Source organism: Arachis hypogaea, chromosome 13, assembly GCF_003086295.3.
Source record: "Arachis hypogaea cultivar Tifrunner chromosome 13, arahy.Tifrunner.gnm2.J5K5, whole genome shotgun sequence".
NCBI classification, from domain to species: Eukaryota; Viridiplantae; Streptophyta; class Magnoliopsida; order Fabales; family Fabaceae; genus Arachis; species Arachis hypogaea.
Window position 1 is genome coordinate 5434852 of NC_092048.1, and position 19552 is coordinate 5454403.

At 34.9% G+C, this 19552-nt stretch overlaps 2 protein-coding genes across 2 annotated transcripts; both read left to right on the top strand.

Moving 5' to 3' along the window:
- Nucleotides 1–1155: 1155 nt before the first annotated feature.
- LOC112732487 (uncharacterized) lies at nt 1156–2193 on the top strand. The gene has a single exon (XM_025781231.1). It carries the CDS (start codon nt 1156–1158, stop codon nt 2191–2193), a length of 1038 nt encoding a protein of 345 aa, XP_025637016.1.
- Nucleotides 2194–4540: 2347 nt separating this feature from the next.
- Nucleotides 4541–6218, top strand: LOC140177414 (uncharacterized). The gene is made up of 4 exons (XM_072210511.1): nt 4541–4631; nt 4699–4971; nt 5065–5510; nt 5853–6218. Exons 1-4 carry the CDS (start codon nt 4541–4543, stop codon nt 6216–6218), a joined length of 1176 nt encoding a protein of 391 aa, XP_072066612.1.
- Nucleotides 6219–19552: the final 13334 nt, after the last annotated feature.

Here is a 19552-nt window from a genome sequence, read left to right on the forward strand (position 1 = left end):
CGCTTCACATTCTACCTCTTTCTCTCTCTTCAAATATGACGGTGAAGAAATTCAGCTTGTAACGTTCTGATCCTTATGTTTGATTAAGAAAACTATGGTTAGTTTATTATGTTCTTCATCTAATTCATCAATCAAGATCAATTTTATTATTTTGTTTTAGTTACCTTCAATTTTTTGTGCTAGTTTATTTTTCCTATTAATCTTTACTCTAATCTTCTTGATTTCTCTGATACGAATATAGAAAAAAAAATATTTCTTTATAATATTCTTTAATTTATTCTTAATTTATTTATTTATATAGAGTCTTCCTCCTTTGATCTTCTTAAGCTTATTATTGATCAGATGATACACGCATGATGTAGCTTCTTAATTTTACTTACATGTGCTTTTTTAATTAATTAGAAATTAAAATTCTTTTCTTAATTCAAGTCTTTGATTTTGTTGTTTATCCTTTCACCGCAATCTTCATCATCAATATCTTGTTAATTTCTGTCAATGATTCTTTCCGATTTTTCAATTTTTCTTCGTCTTAATAATTCCGTTCCTCTGATTTGTTCTTTCTATTTCAGCTCCTTTCATTGTCGACGCTATAACCATACCTCTTCAATCATCATCAAGACAATTCTAAAGGCAATTGAATTTCAGGTACTAGTTAAATTTCTGCCTTCAACATATATATGAACTACTACTATTTTGCTTTTTATTTTATGGTAATTAACCTTAAAATTAATCCCTTTTTTGTGTGGTCTTCAATTTAAATTTAAATTAAACTTATATATGTCCAGTTTTTTAGGGTTTTTTCCCCTTAGTGTGTGTTGAATTTTTTTTTTTAAGCTTAACAATGTAGCCAGATGAACCGGTGATGAAGAAAAGTTTCAAGTTAATTGATAGTATGGGTTAGGGTTAGTTATTATGTTCATCCTTTTTACAGTAGCTCAATGTGTTTAGGTTTTTACTTTTTAGAAGAGGTTCTAAAAATTTCAAATCTGATACTTTAATTCAAAGTCTTTGATAAATATGTTAAAAATTTTATTAAAAATAATAAATAAATTGTGTCTTATAAAAGTAATTCTTGAAACTATTCTCATTTCCTTTGTTTAACTGGTAATAATAACTTGTTATTATATATTGAATTTTTCTTTTCTTATAGAAAAGATGAATGGATCAGCATCATCATCATCATCGTCAAAGAAGATAAAGGTAGAAAAAACTGAAGATACAAATGAAAAACCAGTTACACCACCCATGCGTGAGTGTGAGTTTTGTGGGAAGAAATTCAGCTCCGGAAAAGCTCTTGGCGGCCATAAAAGATTCCACCTTCAACTTCTAAGAAAAGAGAGAGAATCAGCCAACAAGTTGGCGGTTACTAGTGATAATTATGGCGGCGGCAACGACAGAGGGAGCAACATAAAGTTACTATCCTCTTTGGATTCTCCTAACAAGAAGCTACTTTGTTGTCTTTGCAACAAAGAGTTTTTATCAGAAAAGTCGTTATTCGGCCACATGAGATCTCATCCTGGAAGAGAATGGAAGGGTATTCACCCTCCAAATGATGATGATGATAATGGCTTGATGGAACCTGCGGTGGTTTCACCAATACCATCATTATCATCACCTTCTATTGATATATCAAAATCGTTGCCACCATCTTGGTTGAAGACCGGAATTCGAGGTAAGAAAGGCATTTTCGATGAAATTCTTGGAGGTGTTGTTGCTATTATGGTTGACAAATCCCATGAGAATAATAAGAGTAGTTTCGATCTACAAAGTAGGGCAAAAATTGAGCATGATTATGGTGATAGAGAAAAGGAAAAAGAGGGTGATTTGGTCAAAGAAGGGTGTAATTTGAAGAAAAGGAAAAGAATATTATCTAATAATATGAACGATGAAATTACAACTAATAAGAAGAACACAAAGTTGATAGTAAGACTCAAGACTCGTCCTCAATGCGAAGAAGATGATGGATCCTCGGCCGAGAAAGGATTTCAATGCAACATTTGTGACGAGTATTTTGCAACATTTCAATCTTTAAGAGGACATAGGTCAAACCACAACAAAGAGAAGAAAAGCAAGAGTCACAAGGATTTAGAGAATACTACAGAAGAATCAAGTGAACCTAGTTCAAAAATTCTTAGAGAGTTTGATTTGAATGAGCTACCTGAGAATAATAATATAGAAGATGGAGGAAGTTAGCATGTATTCATCATTTTCAGGAAATTGTGATGGCAAAATATCAGTGATTACTTGATTATATAGTACTTGTCTTTGAACTAAAAATTTTGTTTATCTTAATATCTTAGCTTGCTCAAATTCTTTCGTACCATATATTAATAAATAAATAATTAGTTCGTTGTTTTCAGATATACTTTGCTTCATAAATTATACTCGTTAACTCGCATTTTTAGATTTAAATGTTTATAATTTTATATGGTATAAAAGTATATAATCAACTGTATAATGTCTAAACAATGTTTGCAATTCAAAATATCAGATCTGATTCTCTACTATAAATATAAATATAGAGAAATAAACATTCAAAATTTTATATATTATCATTCTAATGGCAGAAAATATTCATGAGTCACTTTTGAGTTATATATTTACAAAATTGTAGGTAAGTTTTGGTTGGATTAGAGAAAAAGTTTAATATGTTTTTGTATTTTATCATATATTTTATACAAATAATAATTAGTTTGGTAATTAATTTTTTTGTACAGAGATAATGTTATTTATATACACATGTTATCAAGATAGAAGAAGCTCTTTTTACAACAACTAAGATAACAGACCGAATTGAAATAATTAACAAAAATTAACTTAAGTACTTAGCTAACTCCTTCATTCCTAGGATTTTTTTTGTGTCTACTCATGGGATTTGTGAATAAATGAGTGAATATATCTTGAATAAGATAAGTGAAACTCACTATTATTATAAAGATATATTGAAACATAAAATGTTAAATTTGTGTCTACTTAAAAATCTTATAACATAAATAAAGGGAAAACAATATGTTAGCATGTGTGATTGGGAGATTTAGAAAGAAGTTAATTACAAGGTGAAAATTTATGTGCAGTCGATTTCACCTGAAGTTGATAGTTTAGAGTCATTAGATGATTTGACTGATTTGATTAAATTTTCATCTAACGGCTCTCAGCTATCAACTCCATGTGAAGTCGACTGGACGTGAGTTTTCACCTAATTACAAAAGTTAAATGTATTAGAGAATTGGTGATTGTTGTGGTGCAAAGTTTGGTATTTAGTGTTGGTTTGAATTGATTTTTTTGGGTGCAAATTTTTTTTAAAAAAATTTAAGTATTTTATTTATTTTTAAATTTATTTGGATATATTTTAAAAAATATATTTTTATTAAAAAAATATTATTAATATTTAAAAACCCTTTTAAAAAAATCTATTTAAATGTAAAATAAACTTTATCTATTAAAATTAAAAAAAATGAAAAAATAAGTATTTTTTGTGACTAAATAAGTTTTTTTTAAATTAATCTAAAATAACTCTTAAATGGCTTAAAAATTAATATTTAATTTAAAATATATAAAAATAAATCATTTTAAATATTTAATTTTTATCTTAAAATATAACTTTATACCAAATTAAAAAACACCATGAAAATTTGTGGAGAAAGGAATGCAAACAAATAAAAAAGTAGAAATAATTTTTTTAAAATAACTTAATTGTTTTAATAAAATAAATTGATAAGACATAATATTTGTATGACATAATTTTTTTTTACCAAAGATAGAGAGACTCAAACTCGCGACCTTTTAGATAAGTATGGAGAGACCATGCTATTTGAACTATAACTCATTGGTTATTTATATGACATAGTTGTTGAAATAATAAATGAAAATGACATTACTTCATAATAAAAATATAAGTTTTTTTAAACCAAGATATTTATATAATACATAAAACTAGAGAAAAAATTTAGAGACAAAAAGCAGAAAATATCTATTTAAAAAATCATCAAAAAATAACTAAAGACTCATATTCTCCTATTGTGTTATATTTTCAATCGTTTGAATATGAAAAAATCTATTTTTGTGTTACACTTTCAATCGATTGAATAAGAGAAAATTCTGTAAAATTTAATCAATGGTGTTATACTTCCAATCAATTTGTTGACACCACTCCTTTCTTACCAATCAACTGGTGTTAAATAAATCAATTGAATTAATAATAAATATGAGAAAAAAATTGTTAATTCATATTGTCAAAATATTTATGGAAGTCACGATTAATAAAAAATTTATTTCGTTGCTGTTTTTAATTGTTTATAAATATAAATTATTAATAATAAAATAATAATTATAAAATAAAAATAGTTTTAGAATTAAATAATAGATAAAGAATTAATTTGTAAATAAAATTAAATAGAATTATAATAATTATTAAAAAATTAAAAAATATATTTTGTTATTAAAATTATTTAATAATTCAAAAATTATGAGACGCTAACATAAAAACAGTTGATAAACAGACTAATAATAATAAAAAAAAAAACTGTTAACAGTTGAGAGTATGGCGGGTATGGTGCAAGTTTCGACGGAGAAAATTGGGCTGCAACTTGAGAGTCCATTAAAGGCAGGATCGTCGAAGACAGGGACATCATGTTAAGTCTCGGGTTTGTTATTGGAGCTCCCTTTTTGCTGTTTTTATGGATCGTTTCAATATCATAGCCTGGAATGTGAGGGGTGCGTCTAACAAGATGGTCCGTGTGCATTGCAAAAATTTGGTGAGAATATATAAACCATCTTTCTTCTTTCTCTTTGAGACTCATACCATGTTTAATAATTTGAAGAATTTTTGGGATAAATTGGATTTTCATTGTATTGGTATTGAGGAAGCAGTAGGACACAGGGGTGGTATTTGGTTTCTATCTTCTATTGCTAATGCTTCTTGTGTGGTTATTGATCAAATTGACCAATGTATCACAGTGAAAGTGAGTGCGGGTAACTTAGTTTGGCTTTGTAGTGCAGTATATTGGAGTCCTCAATTCGAAAAAAGATGTATGCTTTGGGATCATTTGCGTTCTATTAATTCAGGCCATAATAAACCGTGGATGGCCGTTGGTGATTTTAATGAGATTGTGGCACCAGATGAGAGTACAGGTACTTATTTTTCCTCTCACAAAGCTAGTCTATTAGCTACTACTCTAGATGACTGTGAGCTCTTTGATCTTAAAGTGACTAGTAGGAGATATACTTGGTATAGAGCAGTTCAGGCTGGCAGGAACTTGGCTAAAAGGTTGGATAGAGCTCTAGTTAATGAGGCGTGGATGACAATGTTTACTGAGGGTTATTCTGAAATTCTTAGTAGGCTTCATTCTGATCATTGTCCTATTTTATTTCGTTGTCATGGTAGCCCCAGAGTAAAAGGTTCTCATCTTTTTAGGTTCCAAGCTGCGTGGGCAACACATCCTTCTTATAAACATGTTATTAGTAAGGCTTGGAATCAAGAGTTTGGAGGCGTTACTGAAAGGCTTAAGATGGTTCAACAGGCTTTTTTGGACTTCAACTCAAAAATTTTTGGAAATATTTTTGTGCGAAAAAATAAGCTGGAATATCATATTGATCAGATTCAACGGCGTTTGGAGGTTACCGATGTGTTATCTCTAAGAATTAAAGAAGCTGAACTGAGGGAAGATTACAATAGGCTTTTATTACAAGAGGAACTTTTTTGGTATCAGAAATCTAGAGAGCAGTGGGTCAAGTATGGGGATAGAAACACTAAATTCTTTCATCTTCAGACTTTGGTGCGTAGAAACCATAATAGAGTACATGGATTATATGTTAGAGATGGGTCTTGGTCTACTGATCCAGATATTCTCCAGGAAGAAGCTCTCTCTTTTTACGAGAATCTCTTTGGTACAACGGAAGAGGTTGAGGTTGATTGTTTAGGGGATGTTCCGATGCCCACTCTAAGCACTGAGGCTTGTGCTAGGTTAATTGACCCTGTCTCTTTTGCGGAAGTCAAGTCAGCAGTATTCAGTATGAGCCCTTTTAAGGCTCCTGGTCCAGATGGCTTTCAAGCTTATTTTTTTAAAGAATATTGGGAGATAGTAGGCACTGAGATTTGGAATATTGTCCGGAGCACTTTTTTGGGAGAGTTCTTAAATCCTAGCATCATGAAAACTCTGATTGTGCTTATTCCTAAAATTGATAACCCTAACTTTTATGAAGGATTTCAGGCCTATTAGCTTGTGTAATGTTGTTTATAAAATTATCACCAAAGTATTGACTAACCGACTTCGGCCTTTTCTTCCAGATATTGTTAGTCCTTTACAAGGAGGTTTTATTCCGGGTCGTGGTGCTCCTGATAATATTATTGTGGCCCAAGAAATTCTGAATTTCATGAAGCACACAAAATCCAAGAAAGGTACTCTTGCTTTTAAAATTGATCTTGAAAAAGCTTATGATAGGGTGGATTGGAGGTTTTTGGAGAGTACTCTCATTGCTTTTGGTTTTCCTATCATCACTGTTAATTTGATTATGAATTGTGTCCGTGCATCATCTCTTTTTATTATGTGGAATGGGAATAGATTGGATAGTTTTGCTCCTAGAAGGGGGCTTAGACAGGGCGATCCAATGTCTCCTTACTTATTTGTACTTTGTATGGAAAGACTTGCTTGCTATATATCTCATAAGGTGGTCGAGGGTGTGTGGAAACCAGTTTCTGTCACTAGAGGTGGCCCTAAATTTTCTCATTTGATGTTTGCAGATGATCTCTTACTCTTCTGTCAGGCTACAAAGAGTCAGGTCTAAATGGTCATGCATTCTCTTAACATTTTTTGCAAGGCATCTGGCATGAAAGTGAATCTTGAAAAGTCTAAAGCTTTTTGTTCTAAAAATGTTACTGCTCGTAGAAGAGATATTTTTACTAGTGTTTCTTCAATACGTTTTGCTTTGGACTTAGGAAGATATCTTGGAGTTAACCTTAATCATTCCCGTACCAGTAGGGCTTCTTTTCATTCGGTGATTGAAAAGGTGAGGGGAAGATTAGCTAATTGAAAAGGAAGGCTTCTAAATAAAGCAGGGAGACTTTGCCTGATCAATTCTGTTGCAGCATCCATTCCTGTCTATCATATGCAGGTATCTTTTTTTCCAAATTGGGTTTGCGATAAATTGTCTTCTATGATGAGACAGTTCCTTTGGAAGGGTCAAGTTGATGGTAGAGGTATTTCTCTTGTTAATTGGAGGACCGTGATCACTCCAAAAAAATTTGGTGGCCTAGGTGTTAGAGATCCTGCATGTGTTAATATATCTTTACTTGGTAAATTGGTGTGGCAACTTTTTTATTGTCAGGACAAGCCTTGAGTTGCTCTATTGAGGGTGAAGTATCTGAGGAATGAGGGAGTTTTAGATGGCCAAGACCACCAATAAACATTTGAAATGGTGTTCTCCTATACCAAGCAAACTGTTGAATCTCCCTAAGATATCTCTTTGTGGAAGAAGGGCTTTGAAACTCAATTCTAAAGCAGTATCCAACAACTCCACCAATCACGAGCAAGGAGATAGCAAGGATTATAAATATAACAAGTATCAGAATAATAGAGCCAAATGGGAGAACAATTGTGGCACCATAAGATATTGTAATAATGTTAAGGATCGAGGCTATGACAAAAACTAGTCCAGTGCAAAGAATAGCTGCTAAATTAACACTCCTTTCCTGGAATCATAATCAAGTCACACAACAGACATAGTATGTTGATAGAAAAATATAAAAAGACATAATTTATTTTCCATGTTAATTGTATATATGATTATCCATCCATTTCCAACAAACTGGCCATAGAAGGATGCTGATGAGTTCCTGACAAAAACAATAGAAATGGCATATAGCATGACAACGTAATTCAACAGTACTCCACAACTGGAGGGATAAAGGGTTCCAATAAATGCTTGAGATAGCAAAGACAAAAAGCCTGTAGAACAAGTCGACATTAGTTTGTATTACAAAAAAGGAGCAAAGTTAAGAGTTAACAAATTTAGTTTTGATGAATCTTGTATCACAAACTTCAAATATTACGGTCATGAAAAATTGACAACGCTGAATAAAGCTACCAAGAGCAAAATGATGATGGTTGAGTTAATGAATGAAAACCAATGAACTTGGCAATACACATGCAGCAAAGAAGTTCTTGAGTATCTATCCATCCTGTTCTCAAAATGTCAGTGCAGTTGCACTATAGGTAATTGAATAAGTGAACTTAACATCGACATCAACATCATTATTTATTTTAATGGCACGATTCGGATCACTGAATGAACAGAATATCAAATTGAACATGCAAAAACTGGAAGTAGTAGTCGCGGTTAATATCTTCCTTGAAGTTTACAACCTCATCAAATCCATTTTTGGCACAATGTCTCATCAATTTTGTCCTCCTTGAACTTGAATTCATACAAAGCATTGCACAAATAAAAAGCCACAATAACAGAATTGAAATTCTCTTATTTTTACGCTTCATTTTACCCGTTACTCCTTTTATTCCTTTTTCATTTTTTTTGCCACTATAATGTGACATTATTGGAGCAATTTATCTCAATGTAAATTATATCCAAGTATTTAAGATTGTATCAAAAAGAGTGAAAGTGAGAGTGAGAGATAACAAAAGCCTAAACACTCATCTTTCACTTCTGCAATGTGCTAATACGATGATGCTTCATGCAAAAATTGAAACACTCATCTTTCACTTCTGCAATGTGCTAATACGATGATGCTTCATGCAAAAATTGTTTCACTGAACACATGCCACGGAAGAGCACTTGCGAAGCTTAGCAACTGCGAGCTAAGGAAGATGAAGAGATGACGCAGAAGAGAAGAAAGTGTTTTTGGCAAGGAACAAACGTTTGTTAATAAGGAAACGACATCGTTTGGCCTCTATTCTCCATAGACGACGTCGTTTAGCAAAGCATTTCTTCACAATCAAGAATCTCATCTAATTTATTTAGAGCTTGTTTGGCCTCATCTAATTTCCTCATTTGGTTCTTCAATTCCCTCTCTCTTCTTTGATCTCTTTCCGTCAAATCGGCCTCTTGGATGTGATGTAACTCTGATTTCTTTCTTTCTAATTCTTTATCTGCTCTCTTAAACTTCCGTCTACTCCATTCCATCAGCTCTCTTATGCATCTGTTTCTCTTCCTTATGAACTTGCCCCAACAATTCCTATTTCCCTCATCCTGTTGCCAACCCTTCTTGATCACCTCTTTGCACTCCTCATGCTCAGCCCAAAACGCCTCAAACTTGAATTTTTTTTTTATCCTACCTCTCGGTTGAATTTCTAATATAAGCGCACAATGATCCGAGCTTATAGCCGGAGCTGCTGTTAGACTAACGTTCTGGTATATCTGCAACCATTTCCAATTCACTAACACCCTATCTAATCTTTCCCTGGTTATGAAATTGTTTCTAGGATTGCTGAACCATGTGTATTTACTTCCCTTAAGGTCAACATCCATCAAACCATTATCATCTACAAACCTTCTAAACGTTTCTAAGCAGATTTTTTGTTGTGGAAGAATACCTACCTTTTATTCTTGATTTAGAATGTCATTGAAGTCTCCCAAATAAGCTTGAGGTTCCTCCTTGCTTATGTTACTTACTATAAGCTCCTGCCATAATTTCCTCTGCTTTTGAAAAACAGGATTTCATACACAAAAATGCCCTGCCAATTTAGATCATTATTAATGTTAGTATTAGCTTTAATATAGTTATCACACCATTCATAAACATTAACATTCACATTAGATTTCCATAGGAGACATAGTCCACCGGACAAGCCCCGGAGTTCTACGCAAAACATGTTATCAAACTTCAGCTTCCTATTAATCCTATTCATTCTATCCCTACTTGCCCTAGTTTCCATTAGAAATACTATAAGCGGCTTTACTTTTTTACATAGATTGTATAACTCTGAGATTGTCGGGGCAGCCGCTATTCCCCGACAATTCCAGCTTATTATATTCATGGCTGAGGTTGGGGCATGTTAAGGCCCGCCTCCTCAGCCATTTGTCCTTCCTTGAGAAATTCAGAGTCATGTGTTGTTGGTTGATACTCCCTTGAATCCCGAGAAGTATTACTGCTCCTCAGTTTCTTGGCCTCCTTATCCTCATACTCTTCCCTCCGTTCTTTGTCTGTTAGCAAAAGCACTTGTGAATTGTGATAGTTCTCTTTTCCTTTTTAAATTCAGTTTTATTTCCAGCTTTATTGCAAGCTGTGTTTCCCAATCTGCCTGTGCTTTCGTTTCTTCCTCTTGATCTTCATCACTTGCTAGCTCAACATAGTAGTCATTCTCCCCCGAGTGAGCATGCTGATCCTCATAATCATGATCCCTCTTCTACCTTTCTTTTGAAGGTTTCTTTTGTTTGTCCTCTTCCCTTTCACCCTTTAGTAAGGCTAGATTATCATTCCCTCCCATTCTGCCTTCACAAATTTGTTTACCCTTGTGTCTTGCTAACATCAGCCTCTTTAATTCCTAGCCTATGGTTTCTTTTCCTGCTTCTTTCTCCAGGCCCAACATCCCCTTCGCAATGTTGTAGCTATTCATTTCCCCTTCCTCTATTATGTGTTGTTTCAGCCCATTTCTTTTCCCATTCTCTCCATGTAAAATATTTGCCTCTGAATTTGCCCCATTTTCCTTTGTTGGGCCCTTCCTTCCTAACTTCTGCACCCCAATCATTTTCTCTCCCTTCTGGGCCTTATTGTTATTGGCCCATTCATTTTTCCTCTCCCTTCTGGGCCTTGAGGCTTTTAAATTTATAGGCAGCTTCTAGGGTAGTCTGCGTATTCCTAATTCCCTGAAAATTAGGGATTTCTTGTACTTTCTCTACCTGTTCTTCTGCCTCAGCCATCTCTTCCTCTCTCTCAGTTTGATTTTTCCAGACACTCTCCTCCCTGATTTTCTGCTGAAGCGCCTCTTCCTCCCTTATCTTGCCCTCCTCCGATTTCTGTTTCTCCCCACTCTCCCTTTCCTGGTTCTATTGCTCACGCGCCAACTACTCTCCCTCCTCACTCTAACGTTGTTGTTTTGAGCTTTCTCCCCCTGTCGTTGACCTTGGTCGTCCATAACCTGCTCCTAGACCTGGCTTATACCTCTTCTTGGTAGGATCCCAGCTTGCCATTGCCGTTGGGTTCTTGCAAGTCTTCTTTTCATGCCCTAAAATTCTACAATTGAAGCAGTAGCTATCCGGTAACCTTTCGTACCTGAAGAAGACCCACAGAGGAGGCAGCTCCTCCCTGTCTAACCAGAAGCCTGTAGGTAGCGCCTTGGTGATGTTGATGCTGACCCTGATTCAAAGGGATGATCTCCTCAGAATGCCATCCATTTTTGGGTCTTCCACCTCGGCTAAAACTCCCAACATTTCTCCTATGCGCGCGCCTGTCTCTTTATCCATGAGGTCTAGGGGTGGCAATGGATAGGGTAGGGTAGAGTTTGGAGCTAACCCTAACCCTACCTACAGGTTGAGATTTTTATATAAACTCAATCCTACCCTACCCGCGGGTTGAGAATATCTCAACCCTAACCCTACTCGCTCTTAATCCGCAGGTACTCGACCCTACCCGCAGGTTACAAAAAAATATGCAACATTATTATATAACTTGATGATAATTTAAAATAGAACTGACTTTTATGTAAAAAAAAAAATATTAAATTATCAATTAATGATCTTCTTTTAATAACTAAGGATCTTTTGTATTTAGTAAGAGGTCTTTGGTTCAACATCCACTTAAAACATATTTTTATATAAGTATATAACATATACATATATAGGGTACGGGTTGGTCGGGTAGGGTTGAAGTACAACCCGCACCCTACCCGACCCGCACGAGAACCCTACCCGCTGCGGATCGGGTTGGCAACCCTACCCGACCGGATGAGGTCGGGTTGGGTACCCACGGGTAGGGTACATGTTGCCATCCCTAATGAGGTCGAGCGGGATGCCATGTATTTGAATCCAAAATTCCATGAAGTCATGATCTACCTCGAACACTGATTCACCTCCCTCCATAGTCTAAGATTGACCATATTTCCTCTAACATTCCATGGCCCATTTTGCATTATCTGTAGTCCTTTTTTTCTGTCTTTGAAACTGAACAACATCTTCTTCAAACCAATATCAATAACTGCAACCCCCTGTGGGTTTCCCCACATTCCCAATAAGGCATTCTTGCATGTTTTGAAGCTTATCTCTTTGTCACTTATTATCTTGCCCACTACATTTAGGCACTCTTTCTTGTATCCCAGCTCTCCTGGTTTATTCAGCTTGATTACTCTTCCTTCTATGCTGCTCATGCTGTATGTTGCTCAATGTATTTTGTTGTGTTTTAAACGCCTGTTCCGCCAACTAAGATGGGTTTAAAATGCTAGCCTGTCCCCTCTTACGGTGGATTGGTGGCCTGGCAGTGGCGGGTTAGCCGGCTTGATTTTTTTTTCAAAATAAAATTCATTAAAATTAACCAAAAAATAATAATTAAAAAATCAAATACAAATAAAAAATAGTCAAATTATAATATAATTTTTTTATTATTTTTTTTATTTTTAACTTCAATAAAATTGTTTAATGTTAGAGAATCATTAGAATCAATTTAGATCAATTAGTATCGTTTATATTTATATAGCATATCTGTATATTAATTGTAGGATTCTATGCCTTTATTACTTTGATTCATTTAGCACCTATAAATACCCCTTGTATATTGTACTTTTGATCAGACTGAATAACACACAAAACACTTTCTTTAGTTTAGTCTCTTGTTTCTAACATCGTATCAATACCTTAGGTTTCTTTTTTTTTCCATGAGAATTCGTTCATAGCTTCGTCATTTTCTTTTTCGGCAAGCGTTCTTTGGCCTCATTTTTCGTTCGCTTCTCGACGCTTTGGTTCATCACCTCCATTACCACCGTGTTCGTCTTGTCGTCCTGATTCCAACGCAACCAAAATGGCCGCCATCCGCCGCCGGACGCGTCTCCACGTGCCGCCTGAAGACGTTGCCGCCACCAGGTTCAGCTCCTCTCCAGATTCATCTGGAGCCGTCCGATTGGGTCTTCAATCACACGGTCCACAGCCATCCACATGTCGCGCTGCAACCCTTCCTCTTTGACCTGACGACCCTCGCATCGACCCGACCCGGTCCGCTTCGCTGACCCGCGAGCTTCCTCCTCCATTCATCCGCTGCCACGTGTTGCTGACGTGTCTCCTTCTGATGCTGCCACGTGTCCCTCTTAGCTGACGTGGATGCTGACGTGGCAGACAGTGGGACCCTCCCTAAGATTTTTTGGTGAGCTCTTTCCAATTCTGCACTCCGATTTCTCATTTTCTGCTCCGGAATTGCCATTTTCTCTCCCTCTCTTTGATCTTTGTGCCTACTATCATGGAAACGCCAGATGTTTTTCCTGCCACAGACAGAAAGGGTAAATTCTGTCAAAATTGTAATCGTTCTGGGCACCTCTTCTCTGACTGTCCTTCTGTTGAATGTCGCACATGTCACCAGAAAGGTCATATTAGCTACCATTGTTCACAGCTGTTCTGCCGTTACTGCAAGCCCTCGGGACATTTAATTACTGCTTGTCCTATTCGTCCACCACGTCCTGATCCACTCAACCCGTCTCCTGTCTCTCTATCTGATATTGCATCTCTTCTTCAGCGTCTTCTCTCTATTTCTGGTAATACCCCTGCTGCTTTTTCGACCCCTTCAGGTAATTCTAAATGGTACTTTGACTCGGGTTGCTTTAATCACATGTCTCCATTGCGTAATATTTTTTCGTCCTTGTCTACCACTACAAATGGACCTTCTGTCAATACTGCAAATGGCTCCCTCCTGCACGCAACACACAAGGGTTCTATATCCCAGTCAACTCTTAATATTCCTGATACTTATTATATTCCCAAATTAAACTTCAATCTTATTTCTATTGGTCAACTTGTTGATCTGGGTTTTGAAGTCACTTTTTCCGTTTTTGGTTGTCGTGTACAGGATCCTCGAACGGGACAAATCATCAAGACTGGACGTAAGGTCGGAAGGTTGTTTGAACTTGAGAATCTTCATATTCCTCCTATACCAAATCTCTGTGCTGCTTCTTCTCCCTCCACCCTTCACTTATGGCATTAACGTCTTGCCCACACTTCCTTAGGAAAACTGCGTCCTCTTGTGTCTCAGTGTGTTTTAGGTTTGGCTCCAAATGAATCTTTTGATTGCATTTCTTGCCAAACTGCCAAATAACCTGCTTTATCTTTTCACAATAACTCATCTCTTGCTTGCTCTCCTTTTGATCTCATTCACTCTGATGTTTAGGGCCCCGCTCCCACTGCCTCTATAGGCGGAGCTCGATACTTTGTCATTTTCATTTATGATTATTCCCGTTTTACTTGGATTTATTTGATGACGAATCGCCTTGAGTTACCTCAGATCTATATCAACTTTGCTACTATGATTAAAACTCAGTTTTCCAAGGTCATTAAGGTTTTTCGACGTGATAATGCTATGGAATACCGTGATTCCAAACTCTTAACCTTTCTTGCAGAACAGAGTACTTTGTTTGAATTTTCTTATCCTGGTACGTCTCAACAAAATGGTAGAGCTAAACGCAAACACCATCACATTCTTGACTCCGTCCGTGCAATGCTTCTTTCTTCTTCTTGTCCTGAGCGTACTTGGGGTGAAGCTGTTCTTACTGCTGTTCATGTTATCAATAGAATCCCTTCTTTTGTTCTTGGTAATGTTACTCCCTTTGAGCGTCTTTATCATACCTCCCCAGATTATAGTTCTCTTCGAGTTTTTGGTTGTGTATGTTTTGTTCTTCTTCAGTCTCATGAACATAGTAAACTTGAACCTCGGGCTCGTATGTGTTGTTTCCTTGGTTATGGCACTGAACACAAGGGTTATCATTGTTAGGATCCTCTCTCTAAACGTATTCGTATATCTCGTCATGTTGTCTTCTGCGAGCATCACATGTTTTCTTGGTTTTCATCCTTTGAGTCCATTCCTACTACTCAGTTATCTTTGTTTACTAACCCCAATGTTGATATTTTTCCTAGTGATGATTCTACAGATTCTATCTCAAGTGACCATCCTCAGCCTCCTGTTCTTCCGCCTTCTCCATCTTCCGATGATTCCAGACAGGATGATGATCCTGCTCCTACCGTCATGCCTCCTCCTCCCGCTCATTCTTCTAGGGTAAGGAATCCACCTCCTCATCTTATTGATTATCATTGTTTTTCTACCATCCTTCATCAACATGAACCTAATTCATTTAGAGAAGCCTCCACAAATCCAAATTGGCAACAAGCAATGCAAGAGAAAATACAGGCACTTGAAAAAGCACACACTTGGGATTTGGTTGATCCTCCTTCTGATCAGGAAGTTTTGGACAGTAGATGGGTATACAAGATCAAGACTTGCTCTGATGGTTCTATTGACCATTATAAGGCCCGCTTGGTTGCTCAAGGTTGTACGCAAGAGTATAGTATTGATTATGAAGAGACTTTTGCTCCTGTCGCTCGTCTTACATCTGTTAGAGCTCTTCTTGCCATTACCGCGGTTAAAAAATGGTCTCTCAGTCAGATGGATGTGAAGAATGCATTTCTTAATGGAGATTTGAAAAAGAAAGTCTATATGAAACTACCTTCGGGATATCCTTGTCCTTCTAGAAAGGTTTGTCTCCTTCGCAAGGCACTTTATGGACTTAAGCAAGCTCCTCGTGAATGGTTTGACAAGTTCAGCACTACCATATGCAGTCTTGGTTTTACTTCTAGCCCTCATGAGAATGCTCTCTTCATTCGTAAAAGTGAATGTGGAGTTGTTATTCTACTTTTGTATGTTGATGACATGATCATTACTGGAGATGATGTTGATGGTATCTCTGATCTCAAGGCCTCACTTCACCGTACCTTTGAGATGAAAGATCTTGGTTCTCTTAGCTATTTTCTTGGTCTCGAGGTCATCTCCACCGATGATGGCATCTATCTCTTTCAGGCTAAGTATGCTTCAGATCTTCTTGCTCGCGCTGGGATTACAGATAGTCGCACTGAGTCTACTCCTCTTAAGCCTAATGTTCGATTTACTCCTATAGATGGCACTGTTTTGGATAATCCGACTCTCTATCAACAGTTGGTTGGAGGTCTTGTCTACTTGACTGTCACCCGATCAGACATCGCCTATCCGGTTCATGTACTTAGCCAGTTCTTGTCAGCTCCTCGTACTACTCACTATGCGGCAGTTCTTCGTATTCTTCGCTACGTCAAAGGCACTCTATTTCATGGCCTTTATTTTTTTGCCCATTCCTCTTTGTCTCTTCAGACTTACTCCGATGCTGATTGGGCTGGTGATCCCACTGATCGTCGTTCTACTACTGGTTACTGTTTGTTTCTTGGCGATGCTCTCGTTTCTTGGCGTGCTAAGAAGCAAACGTTCACTGCTCGCTCAAGTACAGAAGCTTAATACTGTGCCCTCGCTGACACCACTGCTGAGGTTATCTCGGTTCGTTGGCTTCTTGAAGATCTGGGCGCTCCTCGGTTGTCTCCTACTGATGTTTTTTGTGATAACCGCAGTGCTATTCAGATTGCACATAATGATGTGTTTCATGAACGCACCAAACATATTGAAATTGATTGTCACTTTGTTCGACAACGTATTCTTATTGATGTTGTTCGTCTCATTGCTGTTGGAACACTGGATCAGACTGCTGATATCTTCACGAAAGCTCATCACCCGACTCGTTTCCGGACTTTGTTATCCAAACTCAAGCTGGTGTCCTTAGCTCCCACTTGAGTTTGAGGGGGGATGTTAGAGAATCATTAGAATCAATTTAGATCAATTAGTATCGTTTATATTTATATAGCATATCTGTATATTAATTGTAGGATTCTATGCCTTTATTACTTTGATTCATTTAGCACCTATAAATACCCCTTGTATATTATACTTTTGATCAGACTGAATAACACACAAAACACTTTCTTTAGTTTAGTCTCTTGTTTCTAACATTTAAAATAATAATTTTCGATAGAGTCATCTTTATTTTAAAAAAGAAGTCACATAATTTGAGCATATATACGAAATTGTAAAATAAAATAAATAAAGTTAATAACTAAAAGAAGAATAAAAACAAAAAATAAAAAAAGTGTTTGAAAATTATATAATTATTGATTTTATAGTAGTAATTACTCATTTATTTAATAAAAAAATAATAAAAATCATTGACCCGACCCGCTAAAATCTGCAAATTTAGCAGTGCGAATTTAGTACATTTTTTTTAAATTTGACGAGTTTTAAATTATAACCCGACCCATCTTGTTAGCGGGTCAACCCAACAAATTCTATCCATTTTGTCCCTCCTAATTTTAAATTGGTGTTTTAAGTTGAATCACAACTTCACAGGTGTCAATTATTAAACCTACATCATCACCTATGGCCAATTGTAGCCATTTTTTAAGTGAGTTGTCACCTCACACCTCACAAGAAAGAAAAAAATTCAATTAATAAAAAAACTCAACGTTGTCTCTTTCATTTAAAATTCTACTATTTTTGTGTGCTTCATATTATGAAAAATACAACACCAATGTTATGATATCCTAAAAAATACCATTATTGTTGTTTTTATTTATTATTAAAAATTATTTTTAATTTAATTTCTCAAATATGTATATAATATTTTTTTTAAGAAATTTCACAAAACCAAATCTAAAATATAACTACCAAATCATTACTTATATAAGAGTTTCTCTTATGAAATAGTTACCTTGTACTCTTTTTTTTTTCCTTCTTGATTGTGGAGTACTAGAATTCTATATATTAACGTTTTCTTTTACAATTAAAGAGTATTAAGTCAATGAATTATAACTCAAATGGCATAATCTCTTCATACTCAATTAAAAAATTACGAGTTTAAGTGTTCTATTTTTAATAAAAAAAAAATAAAAAATACTAAAATTCTATATTATTTTAGAGTATATTCTCTTTAAAACTTTAGAATTTGGAGTATTAAAATTCTTTTTAAAGAATTAAAAAAAAGTTACCATTTATATTTATTTTATGTTTTTGTATTTAAAATTTATTTCGACTAAAATTGATATTTTATTTTGGACCAATTTAAGTTTATTATATTTTTTTTTAATTAATATTACTCGTTTTTTTTGTTGGCAAGGTACTTATTGATTTATAGGCTCTGGAAGAAGAATAAGTTGAATGAATTATATGATTTGTTCAAACCGAGGTCACAATTGATGCGCACGTAGGTTCTTTTTCTTTGTGTACGCATATCACTAAATAATACGTATATATACATACAAATTAGATAAGTGGCAAATTTTTATCAACTGTTTTTAGTGTTAATTTTAGAAAGAGTACGTACTCTACATCCAAAGGAGAATGAAAGAAGGAGAGAGCTGGAGCAAGAGTTTGAAGGTGAAACACGATGAGAAAGATGAACATGCCATCTAAATATGTTAGCAAAATGTTGGTGTTGTTAGTAACAACGAAAAATATGAAAAAAATTTCACAAAACCAAATCTAAAATATAACCACTAAATTATCATTTATATAAAATATATATTAAAATATAAAATATATATTTAAAATAAATTAAATAATACATATATACATGCAAAAATAAGCAGCAAATTTTTTATACGCACATGATATTTACGAAATTTTTTATACGCACATGATATTTACGAAAGATAAAAGACTTGAACCCACAACCTCTTAATTGAGTATGGGAAAACTATGCTATTTGAGTTATTACTCATTGGCTCTTTTATTAAACATTTGATTGCGTGTGTTTGAATGACTTAAATGCAGGTAAAGAAAAATTAATTTTCTCTCAAAAAATTCTAGTAATTAATTTTGGCAATTTCATTTTGACCGCATCTTATACATATTGGTCAAGATGTACCTATACTATATCCATCCTCTAATATGGGAAAATATTTAGTTATACATTTTCCAAAGACAAATTATATATAGACCTTTATTATAACAGATTTTCTTTCCATTAATAAGTTTTTCTTCTGATTTTTTTATTATTAACTCCACACATATAATAAAAACTTTACTTTTCTCCTTTAATTATATATATACACATTAAGTTTCATTTCATATATCATATATATAATATATGTATAGTAGGCTTCATATATTTTGTTCAATCAGATTTCTTTGCATCAAATAAAATAATTATGGATTCTAGCTCAGAAGAAATAGTTTCATCATCATCATCACCAACTAAAAGGGTTTGCAAGCATTGCAATAGGAAATTCACATGTGGAAGAGCTTTGGGGGGTCACATAAGAACTCATAACATCAAAATAAGATTCTCCAACAACAACAACAAGTCACCAAGAACAACAACAAGAAGAAAGAGTATTAGTAGTAATAATAATAATAAGAATAATAATAATAAGAATAATAATGATTTTTTGTTAAGTTGGAAGGTTCACAAGAAGAGAGGAAGCAACCAACAAGTAGTGGAAGAAAGCATCAAGAAGCCAAAGACACAAGAAAATGATGATGAAGTTGAAGAAAGTAATGGTG

Bases quoted from the DNA above. Each gene is read 5' to 3' on its own strand.
- LOC112732487 (XM_025781231.1), top strand. From the start codon at position 1,156: ATGAATGGATCAGCATCATCATCATCATCGTCAAAGAAGATAAAGGTA.
- LOC140177414 (XM_072210511.1), top strand. From the start codon at position 4,541: ATGGCGGGTATGGTGCAAGTTTCGACGGAGAAAATTGGGCTGCAACTT. The intron at 4,972-5,064 runs GTAACTTAGTTT...CTATTAATTCAG, and splicing joins CACAGTGAAAGTGAGTGCGG to GCCATAATAAACCGTGGATG. The intron at 5,511-5,852 runs GTTCAACAGGCT...GATATTCTCCAG, and splicing joins TTACTGAAAGGCTTAAGATG to GAAGAAGCTCTCTCTTTTTA.